General features: G+C 40.0%; 1 protein-coding gene and 1 long non-coding RNA gene across 2 annotated transcripts; both read right to left on the reverse strand.

Moving 5' to 3' along the window:
- Nucleotides 1-7,713: 7,713 nt before the first annotated feature.
- LOC143111654 (uncharacterized) lies at nt 7,714-9,898 on the reverse strand. The gene is made up of 2 exons (XR_012984571.1): nt 8,939-9,898; nt 7,714-8,782 (listed from the first exon to the last, which is right to left on the reverse strand). It is a non-coding gene; the product is annotated as an uncharacterized LOC143111654 (long non-coding RNA).
- Nucleotides 9,899-13,910: 4,012 nt separating this feature from the next.
- steep1 (STING1 ER exit protein 1) lies at nt 13,911-26,140 on the reverse strand. The gene is made up of 7 exons (XM_076273644.1): nt 25,903-26,140; nt 22,441-22,558; nt 22,280-22,321; nt 21,510-21,654; nt 21,107-21,196; nt 18,397-18,489; nt 13,911-14,269 (listed from the first exon to the last, which is right to left on the reverse strand). Exons 1-7 carry the CDS (start codon nt 26,024-26,026, stop codon nt 14,207-14,209), a joined length of 675 nt encoding a protein of 224 aa, XP_076129759.1. The 5' UTR covers nt 26,027-26,140; the 3' UTR covers nt 13,911-14,206.

The following is a 26,140-nucleotide window of genomic DNA, read 5'->3' on the forward strand; positions in this document are numbered from 1 at the left end:
GTTGCTAAATGTGCATACTGTAGCTTCCAGATTACAGACAAAAGTGGCAACTGGTAAAGAGAGATAGCCTATAAGCAATGATTATTAGCAATGTAATTATTGGGCTAATATTGGACGTTGTTGTCAAGCTATTCGTAAGCAACATATTAAATTACTTAAAATATAGCCTTTCTGAAGCTTGATCTGTGTAGGCCTTTGCGGTAAAAATTGTAGCCTCTGAACAGCAGATCAACCAGTCGACCATTGAAAATGATGAGCCCTAACTAAATTAGTGATGAGGAGGCCATGACTACAGGGACAAGTAGAGAGGATAAATTAAAGTTATTTAATGTAAGAAAGAGCAATTACATGATAAACCTATATGCCTTGCTTGCTCAGAAGGGTGTAGTAAAGGAGTAGCCTAGGCTAAATCACCAAACAATAGCCTACGCATGCAAAAAAGCATGTAGCCTAAACATTAGTTCAATATGCCTCTTTGTGGAAGCGTGGGATAGGCTACATTTCAAAGGCTTTCTTTCTTAATTTCTTTCTTTCTTTCTGTTTTTGTTAACTTGTGGAATATTTTTTGTTAACTTCTCAGTTGAAGTGAATTATTATATAACCTTTACACATTTGTTGAACCATACTAATAAAAACTACATTCATTTATCCAATTTCCTCCACTATGGAAAAATTGGGCCGGTCTTGGGCCTGAAACTCCCGGGCTGAAAAGTGGCCCCACTCCGGCCCTGGGGTCATCTGTTCACCAGAGGGACAGGAATGACATTAAAAAATAAAAATTGGGGAATTGTCGTCTGGGTGGCACCAGCAGGCATTAAAGCGAATGACCTATTGACCTGTATTGGCACAGTGAAATTACACTGTCAACGCAAAAGTTGTTAGGCTGAGAAAACAAAAAAATGTCTATCTCCCATATCGGTGTCATCTGTTCATTAGAGGGAGGGGAACCACATTCTGAAAAAAAATTGGGGGAATTGTCGACCGCGTGGCAGCAGCAGGCCTCAAAGCGAATGACCTTTTGAACTGTATTGGCACAATGCAATTACACTGTCAACGCAAAAGTTGTTAGGCTGAGAAAACTAAAAAATGTCTATCTTTCATATCAGGGTCATCTGTTCATCAGAGGGAGGGGAAGCACATTCTGAAAAAAAAATTGGGGAATTGTCGTCCGCGTGGCAGCAGCAGGCCTCAAAGCGAATGACCTTTTGAACTGTATTGGCATAATGCAATTACACTGTCAACGCAAAAGTTGTTAGGCTGAGAAAACTAAAAAATGTCTATCTTCCATATCAGGGTCATCTGTTCATCAGAGGGAGGGGAACCACATTCTGAAATTTTTTTTTCGGGAATTGTCGTCCGCGTGGCAGCAGCAGGCCTCAAAGCGAATGACCTTTTGAACTGTATTGGCACAATGCAATTACACTGTCAACGCAAAAGTTGTTAGGCTGAGAAAACTGAAAAATGTCTATCTTCTATATGGGGGTCATCTGTTCATCAGAGGGAGGGGAACCACATTCTGAAAAAAACTTGGGGGAATTGTCGTCCGCGTTGCACCAGCAGGCCTCAAAGCGAATGACCTTTTGAACTGTATTGGCACAACACAATTACACTGTCAATGCAAAAGTTGTTAGGCTAAGAAAACTAAAAAATGTCTATCTCCCATATCGGTGTCATCTGTTCATCAGAAGGAGGGGAACCACATTCTGAAAAAACATTGGTGGGATTATCGTCCGCGTGGCACCAGCAGGCCTCAAAGCGAATGACCTTTTGACCTGTATTGGCACAATGCAATTACACTGTCAACGCAAAAGTTGTTAGGCTGAGAAAACTAAAAAATGTCTATCTTTCATATCAGGGTCATCTGTTCATCAGAGGGAGGGGAAGCACATTCTGAAAAAAAAATTGGGGGGATTATCGTCCGCGTGGCACCAGCAGGCCTCAAAGCGAATTACCTTTTGACCTGTATTGGCACAATGCAATTACACTGTCAACGCAACACTTGTTAGGCTGACAAAACTAAAAAAATTCTATCTTCAATATGGCGGTGACACCCGTATATGAGTTTATAGTAAAATCGCATGTCAAATATTCACAGACTCTATAGCGCCCCCTAGAAATCCAATTCCTAGAATTTCCTATATTTGGCTCCACCTCCTGGCAACACAAAAGCCATTAGATGTCCCAAATTTGACAAACTAGTTTGTTATCATCCAGTGTATCAAAATATGTGCCACATGCTGGCACTATCTTGAATTAACTGTGGTAATCCTATCAAGGCCTGTCTGACCTATGCAAATTATGGCTATCTAAACCTAGGGTTAGCATTTCTAACTTGTATAGCTCATAGACAGACTAAATTTGGCATGTGACATCTATGTATGACATAAAATACATGAGTAAAGTAAAATCACAACTCACACATTAACAGACTCTATAGCGCCCCCTAGAAATCTACATTTTCCAATCTTTGGCTCCGCCTCCTGACAACATACAAGCAGCTGGAGGTCTCAAATTTCACAAACAAGTTTGTTATCATTCCCTGTATTGAAATATGTGCCACATGTTGACATTTCAGGAAATAATGAGTGTGACACTTACCTAGGCCTGTCTGGCCAACATGGGTATCTAAATTGTAGTTTCTGAGTATGTCCGTTGCATCAAACTTGCCATGGCAGGTAAGGTCAGTGAAACTGGGATTATTTCAGCACAGCACACCTCTCTGTATCATAATCAATGAAAATATGGATGTTTTAATGGTTTGTGTATGATTTAAGAACTTTTGTTGGTCAACATCGGTCAAAAATATGCTTTCTGAACAGCGATTTCTGAGGATTTCTTGTGCCTCAAAATTCCCACAGCATCTAAGATAAGTGAAATTGTGTTTATTTCAGCACAGCACACCTCTGTGTATCATAATCAATCAAACTATGGATGTTTTGAGTATGATTTAAGAACTTTTGTTGATCAACATTTGTCAAAAATATGCTCTCTAAATGGCGGTTTCTGAAGCTTTTTTGTCCATCAAAATTCCCACAGCATCTAAGATAAGTGAAATTGGGTTTATTTCAGCACAACACACCTCTGTGTATCACAATCAATGAAAATATGGATGTTTTAATGGTTTGTGTATGATTTAAGAACTTTTGTTGGTCAACATCGGTCACAAATATGTCAATAGGTCATTCGCTTTGAGGCCTGCTGGTGCCACGCGGACGACATTCCCCCCATTTTTTTTCCAGAATGCGGTTCACCTACCTCTGATGAACAGATGACACCGATATGGGAGATAGACATTTTTTAGTTTTCTTAGCCTAACAACTTTTGCATTGACAGTGTAATTGCATTGTGCCAATACAGGTCAATAGGTCATTCCGTTTGAAGCCTGCTGGTGCCACGCGGACCACAATACCCCCAATTTTTTTACAGAATGCGGTTCCCCTCCCTCTGATGAATAGATGACACCGATATGGGAGATAGACATTTTTTAGTTTTCTTAGCCTAACAACTTTTGCATTGACAGTGTAATTGGATTGTGCCAATACAGTTCAAAAGGTCATTCGCTTTGAGGCCTGCTGGTGCCACGCGGACGATAATCCCCCCAATGTTTTTTCAGAATGCGGTTCCCCTCCCTCTGATGAATAGATGACACCGATATGGGAGATAGACATTTTTTAGTTTTCTTAGCCTAACAACTTTTGCATTGACAGTGTAATTGCATTGTGCCAATACAGTTCAAAAGGTCATTCGCTTTGAGGCCTGCTGGTGCCACGCGGACGATAATCCCCCCAATGTTTTTTCAGAATGCGGTTCCCCTCCCTCTGATGAATAGATGACACCGATTTGGGAGATAGACATTTTTTAGTTTTCTTAGCCTAACAACTTTTGCATTGACAGTGTAATTGCATTGTACCAATACAGGTCAATAGGTCATTCGGTTTGAGGCCTGCTGGTGCCACGCGGACGACAATCCCCCCATTTTTTTTTCAATAATAATTCCATTGTGTAATTCCATTATGCCAATACAGGTCAGTTCGGTTTATTGCTTGGTTATACCACAGACGACAATACCCCAAAATCCCCCAATAAAGAAAAAAAGACAACATCCAACATGGCTTTACATTTTCTACATTTTACTACTATGAGCAGTAATACAAGCATACACAAAAATGCTACTATGCACCATAAGGACAGAGAAACAGAAGTAGGTATAAAACACATCAGCATCAGCCATTATTGAAGGAAATTAGTGGAATGAACAGCAACAGATACAACTTTGTAAAGGTTTAAAGATGCTGTAGGAGGGGGTGATGGGCAGCACAAGGCGGTTGGCATCGGGCTGGGGCGGGTAGCTGGGGCTGGTAGCATGAATACGGTGGGGGGCAGCATGAAACACATGGCGGGTACAGTGTCCTAGGAGGTGGTGAACACACAGACACATACAGGGTTACTGCAGAATTTGATATTGAATTTAAAGGCCGTGTTGCAGGGTTCATTTTCCAACGAATTTGCACAATTTGCTTGTTGATAATAAACATTTAAACTGTTATCCATTGTATTTGATGTTGTTGGGTATCACAAAACGGAATATAATACGAAAAAGCAGGTAATATTTCACAGCATTTGAAGTGATTCTCCTTTCCCCCACAATGCATTGCATTACGTCACCTTGGGGAGACTACAGACCAAAGCCCACCTTGAGACCCTTGAGAGTAATGAGAGAGGAGTAAAGAGAGACGAGTAAGGGATTGTTCAGCAGTAGATAGCGCATAATATAGATAAATAGATAGGCTATAGATAGCCTAGATATGTATATAGACAGATAGATAGCTAGATAGATCATGTCATTATGCTGGTCACAGGGGAGCTCCTCGACCAGCGGCCAAAATGCACTCGCTTCCCTAGTTACTGCAGCTCTCCACCACAGTTTCCATCAGGACGGCACAGCCCACACAAGCACCTGCAAAACTGCGACTTGCCCATATTATCTCCCTCTTTGGTTAGCCTTACTCTGACGATGTCAATGGCAATCAAGCAGTAGTTATCGAAAATATTCATGCTGAAGACACGACCAGCCTAATCGGCGGCGGCTAGAAGCTAAGTAACTGGGGTGGCTCACAGGTGGGACTAAAAAGTTAGCCCAGCTAGCTATCATGATGCTTCATATTCTGATCTTCTGACTAAGTTTGCCCGGTAGCCTACTTATCTGAACTAACGACATGATCACTATCACTAGATATAAAGAACATGTTGACTTTCATTCGGTGCTGTTCACTGACAGTAACAAAAAAAGTGTCGTAATGTTATAAGCATAATACATTGAACTGAATAGGTGCATTATGTACCCTCATAACGAGGCCTCTCAAATTCAGAAAATTGCATTAAACTAAAATCGGAAGACATTGTTATCTTTGTTAGACCATAGGGTCGTTGTCATATAAATGCTGTAACGAAATTCGAAGTGTAAATATACAAACTTTATGTTGAAAGTGTAACCGCGACCGTTTCCCATAGGAATGAATGTAAAACATACCGAGACCTACCGAAATTAAGAAAAATGACTAAATTGATATCAGGCAGGGCCGGAGTGGGGCCACTTTTCAGCCCGGGAGTTTCAGGCCCAAGACCGGCCCACGTTTTCCATAGTGGTGGAAATTGGATAAATGAAGCAACATTTCAGCTCTTATCCTGTAGTTTTTATTAGTACCATGGTTCAACAAATGTGTAAAGGTTATATTAATTCACTTCAACTGAGAAGTTAACAAAAATATTCCACTATTCCACAAGTTAACAAAAACAGAAAGAAAGACAGAAAGAAAGAAAGCCTTTGAAATGTAGCCTATCCCACTCTTCCACAAAGACGCATATTGAACTAATGTTTAGGCTACATGTTTTTTGCATGGGTAGGCTATACTGTTGTTTGGTGATTTAGCCTACTCCTTTACTACACCCTCTTTTAAGCAAACAAGGCATATAGGTTCATCATGTAGCATACATATTTGGCTCTTTCTTACGTTAAATAAATTTAATTTATCCTCTCTACTTGTCCCTGTAGTCATGGCCTCCTTATCACTAATTTCGGGCTCATCATTTTCAGTGGTCGACTGGTTGACCTGCTGCTCAGAGGCTACAATTTTTACCGCATAGGCCTACACAGATCAAACTTCAGTTTTGTTATTAATATTTGCATACTGCAAAGTCTATGAATCGGATACAAAAGGCTAATATTTTAAGAAATGTAATGTTGCTTGCAAATAGCTTGACAACGTTACAAACGTCCAATATTAGCCCAATAACTGCTAATAATCATTGCCTATAGCTATCTCTCTTTACCTTTTGTCTGTAGGCCTAATCTAGAAGCTTGGCACATTTAGCAGCATCTACCTGGCCGTTTCAGTCCCTCCTGGCCTCTTTCTACCATCCCTGACGCTTATGGCTACTGTACTGTAGGGCCGGCCCGGCTATCCGTATCTGAGAAAATTTTTTTTGGAAAAGACGGGCTAAATGGACCCAACCAACTCTTTTTGGGAGGGGAGAACTCCCTCACACGGTAGGCTACAACCCATGCAGAGGCAACGGTGCCATGCACAGAATGAGGAACGTGTAGCCTACTTTAAGAGAAGTTAGACTAACGTGACAAATGTCAATATTTTTTTCCTCGACCGGCCCAAAAGTGAAGCGGCCCACCGGGAATTCTCCCGATTCTCCCGATTACCCACCCCGGGCCTGATATCAGGCACCTATATTACCATTGGTAGATCATAGGCAGAGCCATAGAGAGAAAGAGTTGCGACACTCTTTGATGTCACCGCCAGTGCAGTCACGTGGTTCGTGTAAACCGCTATAGTTCCAAAACATACGCTGGCTGTCATGTTCTTCTATGGGACAGACAGCAGCGATTGCGTTATTTAACGGTAAATATATATATATAAACATACACCCTACTACTTTTTCAGCTGTTATTGCATGATTACATATTTGTTAATGTCAGTTTTGCATTTTGAGAGGCAGGGTGACAATGAAAAAGCTGTATATTACTTAGATACGTTTTACATTTTTGGAGGGAAAAGCTTATGTTCATGTTCGCATGGACAGAAGTACAGGCTAGAACGGCTCTAACTTAAGTTTTCTTTTCCATATCATTCATGTGATGACAGATGTCTCATGATTTTCATTTTATCGCAACTGGGCTGTATTATTGATTACCGTGATTTTGCTTATAAATTCCGATTCAGCCATTAGCTTACCTTCGTGGTAGCGTTAGGTCTGCCGTGGTCCATTCAGCATTCGCCTAGCAGCTAGCTCACTTCTGATAAGTGGTCGCCCCCAGACCACAACGTGAAACATGATCATGTTAAGACTAAGAATATAATTTTAAGATTAAGCCATTCACATATTATCAAAAGCATTATGCTTATATGTTTGGGTCTATAGGTAAGTGCAGAGCTATTAAGATTTTTCTCTACGGCTCTGGGTTAATGCACAGAGTAAGAGTAAGGTTAGCTGCAGAGAGAGTGATAGAGAACAGTGACAGGTGACACTCCCATTGGACTCCGTTGTACCTTTTTGCTTTTTTGAGAAAGAACAGTCCATTCAGCATTTACACCCACTTTTTCTGATGAGGCAGGAGTTGACCACACAACCATGATAATTTTAATACTAAGCCATGCACAAAGAATCAAATATATTAAAGAATAACAACTCATTAAGCTTGGATGAATGAATCAAATATTGTTTAATAAAAAATACTGAGTGAGACAACAAGATGTGTGTGTGTGTGTAAATGTGTGTATCTAACTGGAAAAACAAGAACAAAGTGAAGGAACAGGGAGGAATATTATAAGTGATTAATACATTAAAAAAAAATCCTCCACATACATCAGGCTTCAGAGTGCATCAGGGCTGAAAGGAAGGACAACATTCATAATAAAGGTACCTGGCATAAGATAAAAATGAACAGTGTGGAACCAAAAAAAATGAGAACAAGCATGAACAAGGAACAAGCATGAATAATATCAACAAACATACGTACAGTGGCCACAACAACGATACTGGTGGTCCAGCAAGATCTGTTGAGACAGGGGCACAAATATATTCTAACAAGCCAGTTCACTCAGGACTGCCTAGAAAATACTTTCTCTTGCATACATCAGGCTCACACCTGTGGAGTTCCACTATGCACTATGGCCAGTCACTGTAGGGCAGTTCCTCTCGACAACGCATACTAACATCCTCTTCATCTGTGTCCTGTACACTAAAAAGCAGATGAAGCGAAATAGGGCGACAATAGATTCAACAATGGACACAGCAGGTAACACTATATATAGGGCAAACCATTCACAACATATAACGTCGCAAATATACTATACTTTACCACACTTATAATAGCCCTGAGCAAATTCAAAAGTGGTTGAGGAGAGAGAGGGAGGGAGGATCCTTGGATGTATTCGGCCTCTCCATTCCCGGCACACCGTCAGCAATCGCCACCAGCAGCCACTACCTGCAGACACCACCAGCAGCCATGGCCAGCACCAGCCACCATTACCAGCAGCCGGCACCAGCAGCAGCAGCCACCACCAGCAACAGCCGCCACCAGTAGCCGCCACCAGCAGCAGCCGCCAGTAGTAGCAGCCGCCACCAGCAGTAGCAGCTACCAGCAGCAGCCGCCACCTGCAGCAACAGCCAACATTACCTGCAGCCGCCACCATTACCAGCAGCAGCCGCCATCACCATCCTTCGCCAACACCAGCCAGCTCAAGCAGTCATCGCCTCCAGCAGCAGCCGCCTGCAGCAGCAGTGTTTGGGAAACAAATTAGTCACACTACTGTCTGAGTAATAAACATTTTAAAGCTCATTATGGCTTATGATCATTTTTTGTGTAAAATAATTTGTATTCCTACATGCAATCCAACAGCCCTTTCAAGGGTGTAATTAAACAAACCTTATTTCTACTAGCATCAGATACACAGTACTCAGCTGACTAGCTAACACCGCCAGGTTCAGCAGATACAACCTAAAAAAAACGTCCTTAATCAACCTTAATGATCCTAGTAATCTAACATCAATAATTTACTAAATAAAATATGTCAGAGATTCACTACTGAACTTCGTAATTTTTGGTGTAGCGATAGCTACCTTCTTCACAGCTCGCAAAATTGATAACTAAGTAGCAGGCAATGACTGAAAATCGGTTGTCTACCAAGTTAAGAAAATATATATAAATTGCACTGTGCACATACAAATAAATATAAGCATATGCACCATAAAGGGCCTATTTATATAATATACAGAGTTGACAATTCAAAAGAGGTAGCTATTTAATGAATTTACGCCTGGATATAACGTTAACGTTACCTTTACAGAGGGCGAAGTCAAGCTAACAAACTAGCAGGCAATCGGTGGTCTACCAAGATAAAACATATATATAATTACGCTGTGTACATACAAATAAAGATCAGTATTTGCATCATAAAGGGCCTCTGATAAAATATAAACAGTTGACAGTTCAAAAGAGGTAGCTATTTAATCAAATTACCCCTGGATATAACGTTACCTTCACAGAAGGCAAGTCAAGCTAACAAACTAGCAGGCAATCGGTCGTCTACCAAGATAAAATATATATATATAATTACGCTGTGTACATACAACAAAAGATCAGTATATGCATCATAAAGGGCCTATGCTACAATATAGATACTTGACAATTCAAAACAGGTAGCTATTTAATCAACTTATCTCAGAAGTTACTCGACAGTCAGCAATGGAAGTGAATGATGTCCAACGCCATAGAATGGCTTTTTGGAACTACGTGAGGCTGCATACCCAGGAAGTAGGCGGCAAAAAGCGTACAACGGAGTCCAATGGGAGTGTCGCAACTCTTTCTCTCTATGGCTCTGATCATAGGGTAGCTGTGATATAAATGCTGTGACGAAATTCGAAGTGTAAATATACAAACTTTATGTTGAAAGTGTAACCGCGACCGTTTCCCATAGGAATGAATGTAAAACATATACCCTCCAAAATGAGACCTCCCGAAATTCAGAAAAAATACTAAATTGATATCAGGCACCGTTATTACCATTGGTAGATCATAGGGTAGCTGTGATATAAATGCTGTGACGAAATTCGAAGTGTAATACAAACTTTATGTTGAAAGTGTAACCGCGATGTCCATTGAAATGCATTGAAATGAATGAAGCGCAGATCAAGTAGTCCCCAAAGTGACGTCATCACCGAATTGCGTACAAAAAACCCGCTAATGCTAAAAACAACAAAAACTGGCATTTAACACCATTTGGAGACATTTTTAAAATGATATACATATATTGAGTGCTATATGTACCCATTAATCAACAGTGGTGTTTAACCTGCAACACAGGCTTTAAGGCTTAATTCAAGGCTTTTTCTGTGCCCCTGCTCTGACACCCACTCATCAACAAATAACTGTTTCATCCACTGCTATTTTTATAAAATTATTATAAAATATTGTTGCGTTTCACGCATAGCACAGTCGCTACAATATAATACAATGCTGATGATGAATTCATGTATGTGTTACTCACTTTGAGCAGGCAAGCCTACCTTTTAGCTCGAGTATTGTTGATATCAATGTCAAGAGACCATCACGCTATTTTGTGCTATTATGCTTTCCCATCGCGAGTAGCGATTTATTTCTAAGCTTAGCATCTACCTTTCAATGTCAAGAGATCGCGAGTAGCGATGTATGTGAAGAGTCCACGCTATTTTGTGCTATTATGCTTTCCCATCGCGAGTAGCGATTTATACCTTTTATCTCGAGTAGCGATATATATGTATATTCTCGGGGTTTTATTTTGAATTTTTAACGTCTCCCATCCAGACAATCAAACAGGATGTGCGCTTCTTAGCAAAACCTTATTTAGGCTTATTTAGGCTGTTGTCTCCCTAGTTCACATCAGACATTCGCTGACTGAATGGAGAGAGATCGGTGGATTACAAAGTCTCCGATCCACATCTTAAATAAGAGGTAAATTACGATCTATCGTTAATTAAAACGCTCATTCCAAACACAATGTCAATAGCTATATTTGTCGACTCCACGTTAATGATGGACTAGCGAACATTAGGCCTACTGGATGGCCTTTCCCCCGACAGTTGGAATTTGTTGTTGCCCAAGTGGCATAAACGTGTCTTAATAATGTCGTTACATTTGTGTGGAAATGTTATCTTTTAACAATAAACTACACATTTGAAATAATTGTAGGCCTATTTAATTATTATTATTAATAATAATATAATTATTATTATGTAATAATGGTTGTAATATTATTACATTTGGTTTAAGATGGATGAGAAAGATGTGACATAATTCTATAGCATTAAACAGCTGACAGGAACGAAATTAACCGTTCCGGGAACAGTATTTTTTTGTTCTAACCGGTTCGGGAACGTCAATTTATTGGTGGAACTCATAACCGGAAACGTTATAATTCCGTTTCTGTTCGGAACGAACCGATTGGGGGGGGGGGGGGGGAATCGGTTCAAAGCCCTGTAGTGTTATCCAATTGCGTGCAGTGAGATTTTCAAATGCATGCTTGGTGCCGCCCCTGGAGTTGGGCCATTACATTGTTCATGGCCAGACCCTTAATCTTTCTAGATTACCAGGGCCTGGATTTTCCAGGCTACAACATTTGGACAATCCTATGAAATACTGAGAGAATGTATTCTGGTCAGGCATAAGCAAAATTGAACTTTTCGGATGTCATACTGATACTACACACTATATTTGGAGGAGAAATGGCACTGTGCATCACTCTAAAAATACCCTACCAACAGTGAGGTTTGGAGGTGGTGGCATCATGGTGTGGGCTGTTTTTCATCTCATGGTACTGGCAGACTTCATACAGTTGAAGGAATGATGAATGGAGTAATTTTATTCCTGGAGAATCTTTACATCCACCAGGATGATGAGGATAAGACATGGCTAGACCTTCCAGCAGGACAATGATCCAAATCATTCAGCAAAGGAAACTCTCAATTGGTTTCAGAGAAAGGAAATCAAGGCCCTGACTTAAACAGTTTTTGAAGTTAACTAAATATCAGGATTCTCAAAAGGGACCTCTGGAATCTTCAATATTAAAGGACTATCTGTTTAAAAGAATGGGCCAAAAGCACACCAGAATACTGATTAGTTTCGTCATACAGGAAATGCCTTAATCTGTCATTACGAATAAAGGCTTTTTCACAAAGTATTTAAGACATTTTAGCAGGTGTGTTCAATACTTTTTTTCCTGTGTCATTCCACTTTATTACACATAACTCTACCTATGGACTTTAATGTTTGGATTTTTTTATATGGGTGGATTATCTGAGTTAATACTAATGTCTGGTGAAAATGTCATGCAATTTCATAGCCTCATTGGAAGTATACTTACTCAAAAAAATGTTGACATGTTCAATAATTTTCCCCCCGCTGTAAATACCTTGCAAAGTTTCATAAAGTAAAGGCACAGCAACTAGAAATGGAACCGATTTATTCATATATAATCACTCTTCCGCCAAGAAATATATTTCCTCTATCTGAATGGTTGCCAAGCAACATCGAGACACAGCTACTTTAACTTTTGTATCAAGTTATAGTAGCGCAGTAATAACGAAATGCGGTCAAGGTGTATGTTTATGCTGCATTTTACAACGGCATCAAACGTGATTCAGCCAATCACAATCAAGGATAGGAACTATTCGTTTTAGAGCTAGGCAGCAGTTTGATGCTCAATGTTGTGCTCAAGGACATTTTTGATTGGTCATGAGGAGCCAAGTTCTAATTAGTAAGCTTCCAATAGCCTATATGCACAGTTCCTTCCTGGTTACGTTGAACGACTTCTCTATCTCCTGAGATCATGTAGCACACAGCCTTGCTTTAGTTAGTTATTGTGGGCACAGTTAGGGTGAACGGCCTTCCTGGAACCTGCACCAACCGCCTGACCTTTAACCTGAATGGAGCATCTTTATAGCCTGGCTAACGCCAAACCTCATCTCATTGAGATGGGGTCTGGGAACTACACATTCATTTTCTCGTATTTGAGACGTGGTTTACGAATGCCCAGAGCCATTTATTGGGTGCTACGAATGTCTATCAAATGCGTCGGTACGTAGCTCATAACCGCTTCGGTGTGTCGTCGTCTTGCTGTCCCCCCTCCGTTCTGTGATTGGTTCCTTCGTTGAGTTGAAAACCAATTCCATGGAATCCAGGCTGCCTAGCAGCGTGAATAAAATTGTGCGCGTAAGGCAGCATGGGAAAACCCAGGCTAGCATCTTTATGGTGTCAACAACTACACAAGCATTGGTATTCAATTAGCCTACTGCAGGTAGCACCTTTTGGCAATTTACCTGATATTTTTTTTTTTCAGCTAAGCTCATTTCTCTATGCAACATCTGAGGAAGCATTATATAATCATTACCAAAGATAAGCAAGCAATAACGAGACAGGGCCAAACGCTTCTGCTCCCATCCTTCTCTCCTAAATACTTTCAGTCAGGTGTGAAGCACCTTCAGATAAGTCCGTCTTAAAGGCTTGGGAGCAAAGAGTGCAGATTAGAGTGCCATTGATGAGTCCCCTCATTGCAGACCTACAGACACAGCATGTCCTTTTTCATGCAAATGCAACTCAAACCCACATTTGATTTTGGTGACGTTGGAATTTTCAGGGATGCTCTTTGGGATGATAAACAGCTGTTCCTTAGCCCACTTCTACATTCTGATAGATTTCAACCTGCCTTGTGTCATGCATACTGATGTTGCTACCGAACCAAACATACTTAATAGCCTTCACAACCACACATCCCGATGAGCTAGTGAAATATCAGCCCATCTTTTCCTAAAGGCATAGCTGCTCAGCAGACCCTTTTCACTGTTGAATAAGGGACAAACACAACTTGACTAAAGGACTTTTAATAACGAAACAGGACACAGACAAATAATGCAGAAATAATTGTAGATTCTTCAGTAAAAAAAAAATCCAGTTTTCTACATCTTCATAGAAAAGCCCATCAGAATAAAAGAAAACGCTGCATTAACTGCACATAATGTACCAATCATGCTATTGACTTTCCATTTTCTATCATGTTATTTACAGGCACATTTGATGACAGCCTGACAACCCATTCCATTCAAACACATAAAACACACGCACATGCACGTGCGCGCGCACACACACACACATAGACACACTCTACTTAAACTGGTTGTCAATGAGTGTGCCCTTCATTTTGGCCTTCTTCGCTTCCAGCTCAGCCTGTGGAAACAAATGAAAAGAATAATGTGACTAGAGACAACCTCAGCTGCTCGGTGTGTACAGCAGACTTTTAAAAGTACCTCTGGCAAGAGGAGAGATGAGGAATGGAGAGGACAGTAATAGATGAGAGGAGAGAACAAAATTGGCTGTAGTGTCCGCCTCAAGGCAGATACGGACAAAGGAAGAATGAAATCAATATTTTCCTAACTACACGCAACAAAGCTGTAGAACGCTCAGTTCTGATGACCAACTTTGAAAACGAACACACACTTCCCTAAAAAAAAATCCCTATAATTACCTCCCAGCCAGAGAGGGTTAAGCGGTCAGTAATCAAAGATCTTTGTCCCAGGGGTGGAACAACAAATGTATCTGTTCGAGATATGCTATTGTTATTGCAACATCAAATAGATATATTGTTTTTAAATTCCACAGCTAAACACAGCTAAAAACTAATAATTTCACCTAACCATTCTAATTTAGCAAATAATATGTACTGAAACCACAATGCAGTGAAAAAAAAAAGTTTTTTGCCTATTAAAGTTAAACTCTGACGGAAATTGATCCCAGGACATCAAATAAGCCATGGAGACAGTATTTTTTGTTGTTGATCAACCACTACAGAGCCTGCCCCGGTCTACGCTATAGCCCCAAATCGCAAACAGTGGATTAGCTAAGGGCGGTGAGCTAAACGCTGGTGGTCCCTGGTTCACAATTAGTTGAAAACCCCTGCTCTATATGACAAATTTTTGTCTGACGCCGCTTTAGAAAGTTAAGTTTATAAAGTTAATACACCTACACTTTTAACGGCGGCTTGTTTTCCTCGAGAACACTAGCCTGGACTTAAGATTAGTTTGGAAGCACAACCCACACAATGCCAATACATTCAGTGAACTCTGGAGCGAGTTACTTCTTTTTGGAGAGGAGTTACTCAACATCCTGTAGCCCTCCACTCTTTCTGCACATATCCATGCTATATTAGTCCAAGAGGCAAGCTTCAAAACTTACCATTTCACAGCTATCTACAGATGTGAAATGACCGCAGACATAATGCAAGGTCTTCCCATATATTTATGCTCCAGCTGGTATTAGCCTATTAGGTTAGAAGATGTTAATATGACCTCCCCATCATCCTTTCTCATGATCAGTTAAAATGACAGCAGTCTTTTCTACAAGTCAGTAGCAGTACATCATGACCATAATGGACATATAACTAAGGGCCAGAAAAGTAATAGGTACAGCCATAAAGCCATAAAACAGTGCTCTGATGTAGATGTCAAGGGACAAAAAAACTAGCCTGGAACTCTTGATTAGGAAACTTTTGCAACACTTGCAACGCAACGAGCACTAACTTTGAAATCATTAGTCCAACCTTGACCAGAGATTCCTAATGTTACTTCCTACTTCGCCTAAACTTTACAAACTGAAAATAAACAGCATCAAAAGTCAGGAAACAATGTATATGGGTCTACCTTTGCTGTAAATAAATTTCTACATTTTTCCAACTGAATCTTTTGATGTTTGCAGGTGTTGCTGCTTCTGTTTATTACCGTTTTTTTTTTTTACTTTTTACTATAAGTCACACTTTTTTTCATAGTTTGGCTGGTCCTGCGACTTATAGTCAGGTGCGACTTATATATGAAAAAATATATAATTGAACATGTTTTTAAATGTTAATTTATATTAACTGACATTAACCCTACATGAAACATTACCGTCTACAGCCGCGAGAGTGCGCTCTTAAATGCACAAGTCCTGTGCACTTTCAGTCAGAGATTAGTGCTTGCGCTATGCCTGAAACATAGTGCATACCTAAATCCTCAAATTATTGCCAGGATTCTATTTATAGCCGGACCTCAGATTCAGACAAATAAAAGCCAGTATAATTTTGTTTCAATTTAACTCATAAAAGAGCTCTTCTTAATATTTTATATTGTTGGTTGGTTTAATATTGTTGCCAATGAAAAGTCATTGTCCTACACCATGAGTCTCCAACACTTTGCTCTCAAGCTACCAGTCGCATGCCGCCCCCTTCTGAGCTAGAGGCTGAAGCAGTAACCTACATTTAAGCCATATTGTTGCTGCCAGGCATCAGCCTACGAATTTTATAAAAAAGTAAATCATGCCTAATTTAAAAAATAACTAAATTTAGGCTTAGACCTCTTAGACCTCTTTTGCTATACGGAATAAGGTTTCCCTTGCAGCACAGCACACATTCCATGAATGAATGAAAGCGGATGCCTTATCTCGCAATAAGTGGATGGAAATCCCAACACTCTTTCATACATGAAACTGAATAGTGAACCATTATATACCCCACAGATTTCAGTGGTCATCAGTCGCGATATTTAGCAATATAATCAAACAGCCCAAACGTAAATTAAATCTCAAATTGAACATCTTCTGCTTTTGATAGCCTACCGGTATGCCGCTCCAAACGAAAAGTAGGCATATGTCTCACAAACGCAAGAAAAGCCTATGTAAAGCTGACTCTAATACAAACCATGGCCCAAATAAAGGTGCTGTGCTTTGCGCAGCCTAAATAAAAGACTCCAGCCATAATTTGAGTATTTACGATAGTCTGTCTCCTAAACAATCCTCACCCGTTATCTAGACATGCATGAAAACATTTGAAAACAAAACTCACTGCCATATTTGATCGCTGTTTTGCTACTAATTATCTTTCACGTAATGAATACACACAGAAAGTGAAAGTAGCTTAGGCCTACTATGCGCTTCGTGTCTGTAGTCTGTAGCCGTCTGTTCATGTCCGCAATCGATTATAACGTTCCTCAAATGGAGAACACACCCATGTTCTCTTGCGTTATAGGCGGTCATGCTTCTGTGTTTGCAAAATTCCGGTTCCTGATCGCTAAACCTTTCTTTTTCCTTTCCTGTCGATAGCGGTTGATGTAGAAGCACCTAGGTTATAATTTGACTTCAGCGGTGACAAATCCTACTGAGAGAGAGAGAGAGAGAGGCAGCCCCAAAGTGGTCCTGCGCGCGCGTGTGTGTGACTCTGCATGGGGTTCAATTGAAGTCAAGAGTTGGTCCGTCCAGTCAATAGTCCCGCATTCAGGCCGCTCCATTATTAGATTAACATCAGACAGCGCTGTAAAATGTGCGGGAATTTCTCGCATCATGATGGCTAGAGTTGCGGGACTTTTATTATTATGCTCAATACTAAGTAATAATTTATGCACAATACCTGCAATCCCGCGCTGAAATTTAGGCATGGTTTTAAACACGCATCTTTTTTTCTCTCGCTCTCTGGGAGGTGGCCAGCCAAGCATTTTTTCTGCTGCCAGCTTGTGCCAATATATCGTCCAAAATGCTTGATTGCATTGCATTCTCCACATTTTTAGCTACATTTTCAGATACCACATCAGCATTTTTGTTCAGTGAATCTTTTGTAAATTGCTTTACAATTGCCGTCGGGCCCTTGTCAGCAGCCTTCGGCTTGCCTCTTGCCACTATTCACTCCTTCACATTTTTAGCTAAATTTTCATGTACCACATCAGCATTTTTGTTCAGTGAAACTTTTGTAAATTGATTTACAATTACTGTCGGGCCTATGGCTTGCCTCAGCTTCGGTCACGTCCTTTTAAAAACATCTTTTTCTCTACTCTAAAAATACTCTGGAAAATACGGTACAATAAGTTTCGTCTTCCCTCTCGTCGCTGATTGGCCTGACATTTTTCTTGTCTAAGGGAAATGGTTATGAACTAAGGGTTTCCAGACTAAATCTCCCTGAAAGAAGATGTAAGTGCCAGGCTACAAAAACAGCCCTCTGGAAGATTGTTGTGGGACAAAGTAGAAGTATATCAAAACACAATTTTCAATGAGATAACTATCTGAGTATATAAACAATCTGCAAGTCTGGACATGCTCAAGGGAGACTCCTTCGATTTTTTATAGCAGTCAGACGGGCAAATATTTTGTCAGAAACATACTTGAAATTCCCAGGGTTTTCAAATAGTATTGATCTAAACATGAGTCTCAGTGTGTGTGTGTGTGTGTGTGTGTGTGTGTGTGTGTGTGTGTGTGTGTGTGTGTGTGTGTGTGTGTGTGTGTGTGTGTGTGTGTGTGTGTGTGTGTGTGTGTGTGTGTGTGTGTGTGTATATACTCACCAGCTCCTGCAGTCTCCTCTTACTCATGCCCTTCCTCTCCAGTTGCTTCTCGATGACCTTGGCATTCTGCGCATAGGAGTCTGCAACCTCCCTCTGCAATACAACCACCAATTACACACATCACAAAACATACGCCACAGCTTCGCTTACACTACCAGACAATCAATGTGTTTAGGCGTGAACGTGTGTGTGTGTGTGTGTGTAAGCCAGAGGGACACATAACATTTGTTCTGCTGACAAAAACTTCAGCCTCTCTTACATAAGGTAATTTTAAGACAGACCTCACTGACAGTGGGTTAGCTAGGAACAAGAAATACACACGCTCATGAAGTATTCATGATATAGTTGCCGCTGAGAGCGAAGCAACCCCCACTCAGTCAGCACACACTGCATGTTTGTGAAAGCGAGTTAAGAAGTTTCTCATCCCAGGGATGACCTGGAGGGCCTTCCTCTCTCTTTCTGGGGAGATGGTGGCAAACTTAAACACACTCAAAAGAAAGAACGGGAGAGATGCCGAGAGAAGAGGGGAGGGGAGGGGAGGGAGGAGGAGGAAGCAATCAACAGAACAGCTAAGATTAAGACAAATTGTAAAAAAAAGACTCCATGCTGTCAAACCGTGGAGCTTAATTTGGTATCTGCCTCCAATTTCTACTTCTTCTACTACTTGATTCAGAGGGAAAATTCCAGACTTGCTGCATCAAATATTCAATCATAAAAAGTACAGATAATTTTAAGAGGTGATTATGGAAATGGTTGTAAGCATGTGTCAGTCCGTCTTTTTGTGTGTGTGTGTGTGTGTGTGTGTGTGTGTGTGTGTGTGTGTGTGTGTGTGTGGAGAGGGAGTCTGGTGCAAGTGTAAGTAGGTAAGTGTGTTTTTCTTCACGGCGCATGCCATTTTCCCTAATGAGTTGTTGTTCCCCCTGGTATGCAACAGCAATGTTGAGATGCCTCTCTGTACTGATCGCACTACAGTTTTCAAACTGGGCCGATGTGTAGGCAGACATAAGGCCAATATATATGGTTCAGTTTTGCTTAACAAAATATTATGTAAAAGAGACATGTGTGTCTGCTAGATGTGTGTCACGTATATATAAAAAAAAAAAATGACAGACATTGTTGCATACTCAAAGTGGTTAAAGGTCCAGTATGTAGGAAATAATGGAAAATAAACTGTAACCATTCCAAAAATGATCACCATATGTTGTCAGAGAGTGAGGAAACACGATGAATTGACGTAATGGCTTATTTGACAACATTACTGTAACCCGTGAAACCCCGTAAAACCCATGAAAAAAAATCAGTTACGGGGCGGAATCTCTTGGAATTTTCGTTTATGTTTTGAACGATTAATTCTAAAATAGCGTATTAATAATGGGCTGGCGCGTCCTCCTATTTGGGTTGCCAAATTAGCCAACTGTCAACAGCTGTCAGTTGTAGTCATGAACGCCTACAAGAGGCAGGCAAATTTCCAAAATTAAAACAAGAAACAAATTAAGTGGACATCGGAGGAGCTTCCTGAGATGGTGACGTCTTCGTCAAACTAAGAATATCAAGTATGACGCAGAGCTGGCCATATTTCTCCACAACAGGTAGCCTATGCTAAACTTCATCTGCATCGCTAACTTCAGCTAAATATGTTACGTTGGTTAGAGAGGTATTTTTTGTTTTCACTGTTTCCGTAATGTGTAGCTGGGTCATGGCTGGAGAAACGTTAAAGCAGCTGCAGGTCAACTAACGTTAGCTAAGTCTTCATTACATCTGGCAACCCAGAAGAGGCTTGCGTCTGGTAGTCTTGAGAACGTTCACCAGTGTTTTGATTTTGGCCTACAGAACGTTCGTAAACAATCCTACAAATCGCACCTTTAACTAACATCTCAAAGTTCTACAGGAGTTTGAGTTCTGTTGTGTGTTACCATGGTTATGATGTGTGTCTGTTTACTTTAGTTTCACTGTGAGATGCAACATTAATGTGCAAGTTGTTTTAGACAGTACATGTAATTGATGTTCTATTGCCACTGGCGCTGGACTATGACCGCCTACTACTCCGCAACGTCTGTCTGCAACTATTCATTTTTGTTAAATAGAAGTCCTTTAAAGGCATACAAATATGTGTCACCATCCATAACTGCCATGTCTGCTCATATAAAATGCTGCTCTTGTGAAATTGCTTGTTTGGACTTCTTTTGGAACAAACTCTACAAATGATATGCTTTTAAAAGTTCTGATTGATTTGTCACTTGCTGTGCTCAGATTTTCATATTTTTAAATATTGGGCTATTTTTTGGTTAATAGTTGGAAAGTCTCATTTTGGATTGCTGATAATTAATCTGTGCCACATTTAATTTGAGGGTTATTGAAAGTGTAAAATCATCTTTAATTGAAAACTGAAAACATCTCCTGTTTGAATATAAGCTATACGCATATCAGCTAATCTGTAACGCATTCAAATCTGTCAAAAAAAAAATAATCTTTTATATTTTGTATGAATTAAGACCATCTACATCCTGGTGTGCAAATAACGCAATGCATAGGTAAGATCATCTGCAAAATGTAATGTAAAGAAAACAAAGGCAGGTTTGAGAGTGTTGAGTGTTCATCCCCGTGACCTCTCACTGGCTAGCCACTGCTGCACTGAGGATGGCCCCGATCATTCACTGGCTCATCCAAAGAGAGTGTGTGTGTGTGTGTGTGTGTGTGTGTGTGTACTCACCGCCTCAATCTCTTCCTCCTCTTCATCTATGGTTGACACAGTAACAGAGCTGAACTTGCCCATGTCTTTGGTTCGTTTGGTCATCATCACCTGGTGGGAGGCCGCATGTGAAACATAGACAGACAGCAAACAGCTTGATATGCACTCCCATTAACATGATCTCTAGCATACTTTATGCACATTTGTTTATTCTTCATGCCCCCATGTGTGTGGCTGCAAAGTAGCAAACGCTGTAACAGCTGTGAAATGTCCATCCATCAAAGGAAAAGATAGGACACTATGTTAGCAATGTTGAGGCATTTACAATTTCTCAAAAACCATTGGGAAATTAATTTATACTCTGCATCTTCTCATATCTCACACCAGAATAAGACCTCTGTAACCAATAAAGAGTGTCCCATACCCTGACTTTCTTAGGAGCCTCCTGTTTCTGACTGTACACACTTGTGTTCCCAAAGCCTTGGCCAAACTTCACCACGGAAGCATCAACGATGAAGGTTGCTGTAGCGTTCTTGATCTGGTGGTGATAGAAGAGCAGTAAACCACACCTGGGAGAAAAACACAAACATTTCAGGCGCAGCAGGCTTAAGATTCAAAACTGCACATGGAACCAATAAGCAGCGGGAGATATATGGTGACGAGGAAAACAAATGCCCCCAAAACGTCACCCATCACCCATAAGTTCAATTTCAAGTGAGATAAATCCTTTTCCAACTTTCACAAACTTCTCTGAGCATAAACTGTCCACTTAGGAGCTTCAGAAATACTTTTCTAGTGGATGATAACCATCTAAATTTGAAAGTTATCAATCAAGGCTGAATTCTCCAGCAGAAAATAAACCGCAATTTACAAATATTGTATGTATACTGGCTGGTATGATACAATATATGGCTGTATTGTATACTGGCTGGTGATGAGAAAAAAATACAACAAGTATACAGCAGTAAGTTCATATCCATGACAGAGTGTGAGATAAGGTAACGTTGTTGAAAATCAAAGCAATCGCTCCAGGTACTTTTCTTTCACTTTTTCAGGGAGTCAGACACATAACAAACTGCTGATGAGTGATTCAAAAGCTGGAAAAGGGAAGATTAGGTACAACGCAAAACTTGCAGTTCACTCAGATGTGAAGATGATGCTTTAAACTGATCAGGTTTAAGTCTTAACACTCACTTGCCACATTTCTTTCTATACTGCCTCTCGATGCCTTCTGGCCTGAAAAGAGGAAAAAGGAAGAAAGGGTCAATTACCGAAAATATAGGAGATGTTGCACTGAAAACATAGGAGATGTCACACTGCTGTCATTGTACTTCCAAGCCATACTGATAGCTTACCTTTTCAGGTACACACACTCGTCATCTTCCACGTTACAGAACTTGTGGGCATGTTTGGCAGCATCTATAACCCTGGACTTGTCCCTCGGCCTCATGGGTAACTTCTCAATTTGGCAATCTACAGAAGCAAGGGTATCGCGTCCAAAATTAATCCAATCAGTTAGTATATTTCACTGAGCGTACATGCAAAAAAACAGCCATGGCCAGGAATGATTCAGACTGCCGATGAATAAGAATGAAGACTTTGTTGAATTAGCCTAAAAAATACAAAGGCCTGTGTTCATTAGCGTATGCTCATGCAATATGCAGAACTGTTGTAACTGTTATATGTTTGTTACAGCTCTATTTTTTATATATCTATATTTTCGTGACGCAAAACCTGGTGCAAAGAAGATTATCAGCCCAACGCAAAGTTTATTCCTATTTTACACTCGAGTTTTGCACCATGCACTTCACTTTTATTAAGCTTTACGCCCAGGGGTGTGATAATTAACGACCTAAGGTGGGGTCTGGCGCATTATCTAAAAATCGCTTTCTTACACCATCTAAAAAGCATTACGCTACTGACCAAGAAAAACTTGGTCTATAGACGCACTGTCACGAGATGTAAGCAACAACTCCTCTGCAGGATAAATGTCCTTATGCTTTTTATTCAGTCATTCGAACATTATTGGGGTAAGTCTGGCTTTTTTCAGGCTATGTGTTCAATGGTAACCCATTGTCAGTCAATAGTGAAAGTAATTAACTGTGTATAACTGTTTTCTCTTTGACTATGACACCACAGTGAAGTTAGTTTCACTTTACCAATGAGCTCAAATAATAGACGAGTACAGATGAGTGTAGGCTATACTCTGCTAGGTTTTATACAATATAGAACACCTGTTCCATACGGTCTCTTCAAATGACTTCAATGACTATCATTTAACAGTTGCGCTGCTTGCTGTTAAAGCGAATGACAGATGTTACGCCCAAAACACACCCATGGCGGATTAAGAAACATAGGAATGCCTTGTGCCAGCCACACAACGTTTGATAACGTTTGATAACAAAACCACTCCCAATGTGGACTGGACAACCCAATAAATTTAATTGAGCTATTCGCTAGTGACCATGCGTTTTAGAGTGCTAAAATAGGGCCCACAATCTTCAGCATAAGCAATAAATCAGACTTAGTTATGCAGGAAACATCAGATTCAAACAGGCATGAGTAATGAGTGAACAAAAGTAACATGCAACATCATTTCATAAAATGTGTCCATTATATGCTTAGTTTAACTAGTATCTCCTTCACAAACACTTCACAGTGAGCTGTCACTCTGTATGGGGTTCCATCCAGATTAGTGGAGGGCACTGTTATTATGAGGGACTGCAAAATTCAAGTAATTACCTGGTACACAACCAAATCACAGCTTTTTTAGTTGTGTTTATGTTTATGTATGGGTGCTTACCAATCAATACCTAATCAGCAGCTTTGTTTTTAGTTTTTTATTAGTTCAAAGGCAAACCTCTTGAAATAAATGATTTTGATGAATAATCAGCTGCAGGGTGCCTCAAGTGTATTCCAGTAAATAAACAGGATTAAAACACAAAACTATTTCCTGGCAAAAACAGCTAAATCAATTTTATAGTGATGTCCCCAATGGTGTGTGTGCCTAGGTAAACAAGTTAGGTCAATGTGTTGCTTCAGTCTGAATCCTTCAGCCAAAAAAATCATACTACCAAATCTTAATGCAATCACCCACAAAAATAGACAAAAGTTAAAAACAGTTTAAAAAAAGTTACATATTTCAACTTTGTCAGCCAAATAAACAATCAGCTATGGCCAGTGTAATGTCCTTTCCCTTAGACAAAAGAGAGCAAATGCATTATAATTAATTAGTTATGTGTAGAAATGAAAAGCTACTTAAATTGAAAAATAACAAAATTATATTTACAACAATGAACTGCATTAGCTTCTGGGGCTGGATTCACAAAGGTTTTAATTATGGTTGAAGTGGTTGTGAATTTAGGATTCTTATTTGCATAATTAGACTAAATTGGCTGGCAGTGGGTAGAAAACAGAGTCTAGGCAACACATTCTTTTAAATGTTTCATATCTAGGATACGCCTTAACTTGAATTAGAGGACATCATGATCTCAAAGTCAGACGTCTCTTGAATATTAAGCAGTATCAAGCTAATATTACCCTTTCCTGCTTAAACTTACCAAGCTTGGGGCTTTTTTTGTTTTGTTTTTTTGCCAAGATTAGGGCTTAAAGGACAATTCCGGCTATTTTTCACATAGATCTCGGTTTCTCAAGGTCACCAAGTATGTGGTACGAAAAACAAAACAACAATCGGTTCTACCTAGCTCAAGTTGCTGCAGCTACAGTGCTACACTCTGGGGAACAACATGGGGATCTATGTGAGAAATTACCAGAATTATATCAAGTCCAAAATAGCCCTCCTCTAGATGTGAAGGACTGAATGAGATGTCTCATTCTAGGTTTGATAGATATTATGGCAATATTGAATTTAGAAGGAAACCCACATGCTTCTACTAAAAAGATAAAGAGAAGATAATGGGAATATTTGGAATTTAGAAACAGTATTAAATGAATTGTTGTTTGCTCAATATGAATTAGTGAAATTACTGTTGAGATACAAGATACTTCAAAGTGACAAATAACAAACATCCTATTCAAAAGGTAATTATCGGGCTTAATCTGATTTGCTCTCACATCAACTCAGATATCGATAGCATAGAGCAGGTAATCTATGACAGAGCATCAATATTTAGAGTAGGAGTGACATTTAAAGGATTACACGCCTACATAGCCCACGTAACGAACACCAACATGTTATTGGGGATACAGTATGCGAAAAGCTCTGGGCTAAGTGCTTTTCCATGTAGGCCTATGACATATCGACTGTGTGGTGTGTGTTGATCCTCAAGTATGCAGGAAGACCTTTATATATATATAAAAAAGCCCCGCTTGAATGGTCAGACAAACGTGAGCTGACATGGGATGCCTTTAATGGCAAATACGGCTAGCAGCTAGATTTGTTGCGAATACAAAGCGTTGTTTTCTGCTCCACTTAGAGATATAAAGAGACTAGACTAAATAGAGACTTCAACATTTCGCGGAATTCTTTGGATTTTATCGGATTAATGTCACCATATCAAACAGATCCACCTCCAATTAGCAATCACACTAAACGTAAATTACGTTTAGTCTAAACTAAATGCGTTTCATTCGTCCGGGCTCTCCACTTGATCTATCGTTTTAAACTTATCTGAACTATAACCATTTAGGCATCTATCCATTTTGAAAGTTTTGTTCACACACCTAGTTATATTCAGAGGCTAACCCCAAAGGGAATTTTACAGCATCTGACTTATTTCTCTTTGTGAATTATTGAACAATGCCTCTCCAGGAGGGACCATTTGATCAGCTGGCTCGCAAAAGCAGCATGAACTTACCAAGTACAAGAACCATTTGGCCGCATAAACAGTAGTAAACATGAAGGGGTTTCTCTCCGTCGTCATATTCTTCACGGTCCCGCGTGTCAGAGCACACCACACTCCGCGAAACAACTTTAGGCATGTTGTTCTAAACGTTTTTACACAAATACAAGTGAATTCGTTTTCAAAACCTATAGTTTAGGCTACGACAAAAAACTAAACCATGGTTAGCATCGTCCATTCGTCGCGTCGCTCA

The sequence above is a fragment of the Alosa pseudoharengus genome, unplaced genomic scaffold (assembly GCF_046254945.1).
Source record: "Alosa pseudoharengus isolate Yale_2024_CS ecotype anadromous, Long Island Sound unplaced genomic scaffold, YU_APseudo_1.1 YU_APseudo_1.1_scf_8, whole genome shotgun sequence".
Classification (NCBI taxonomy): Eukaryota; Metazoa; Chordata; class Actinopteri; order Clupeiformes; family Clupeidae; genus Alosa; species Alosa pseudoharengus.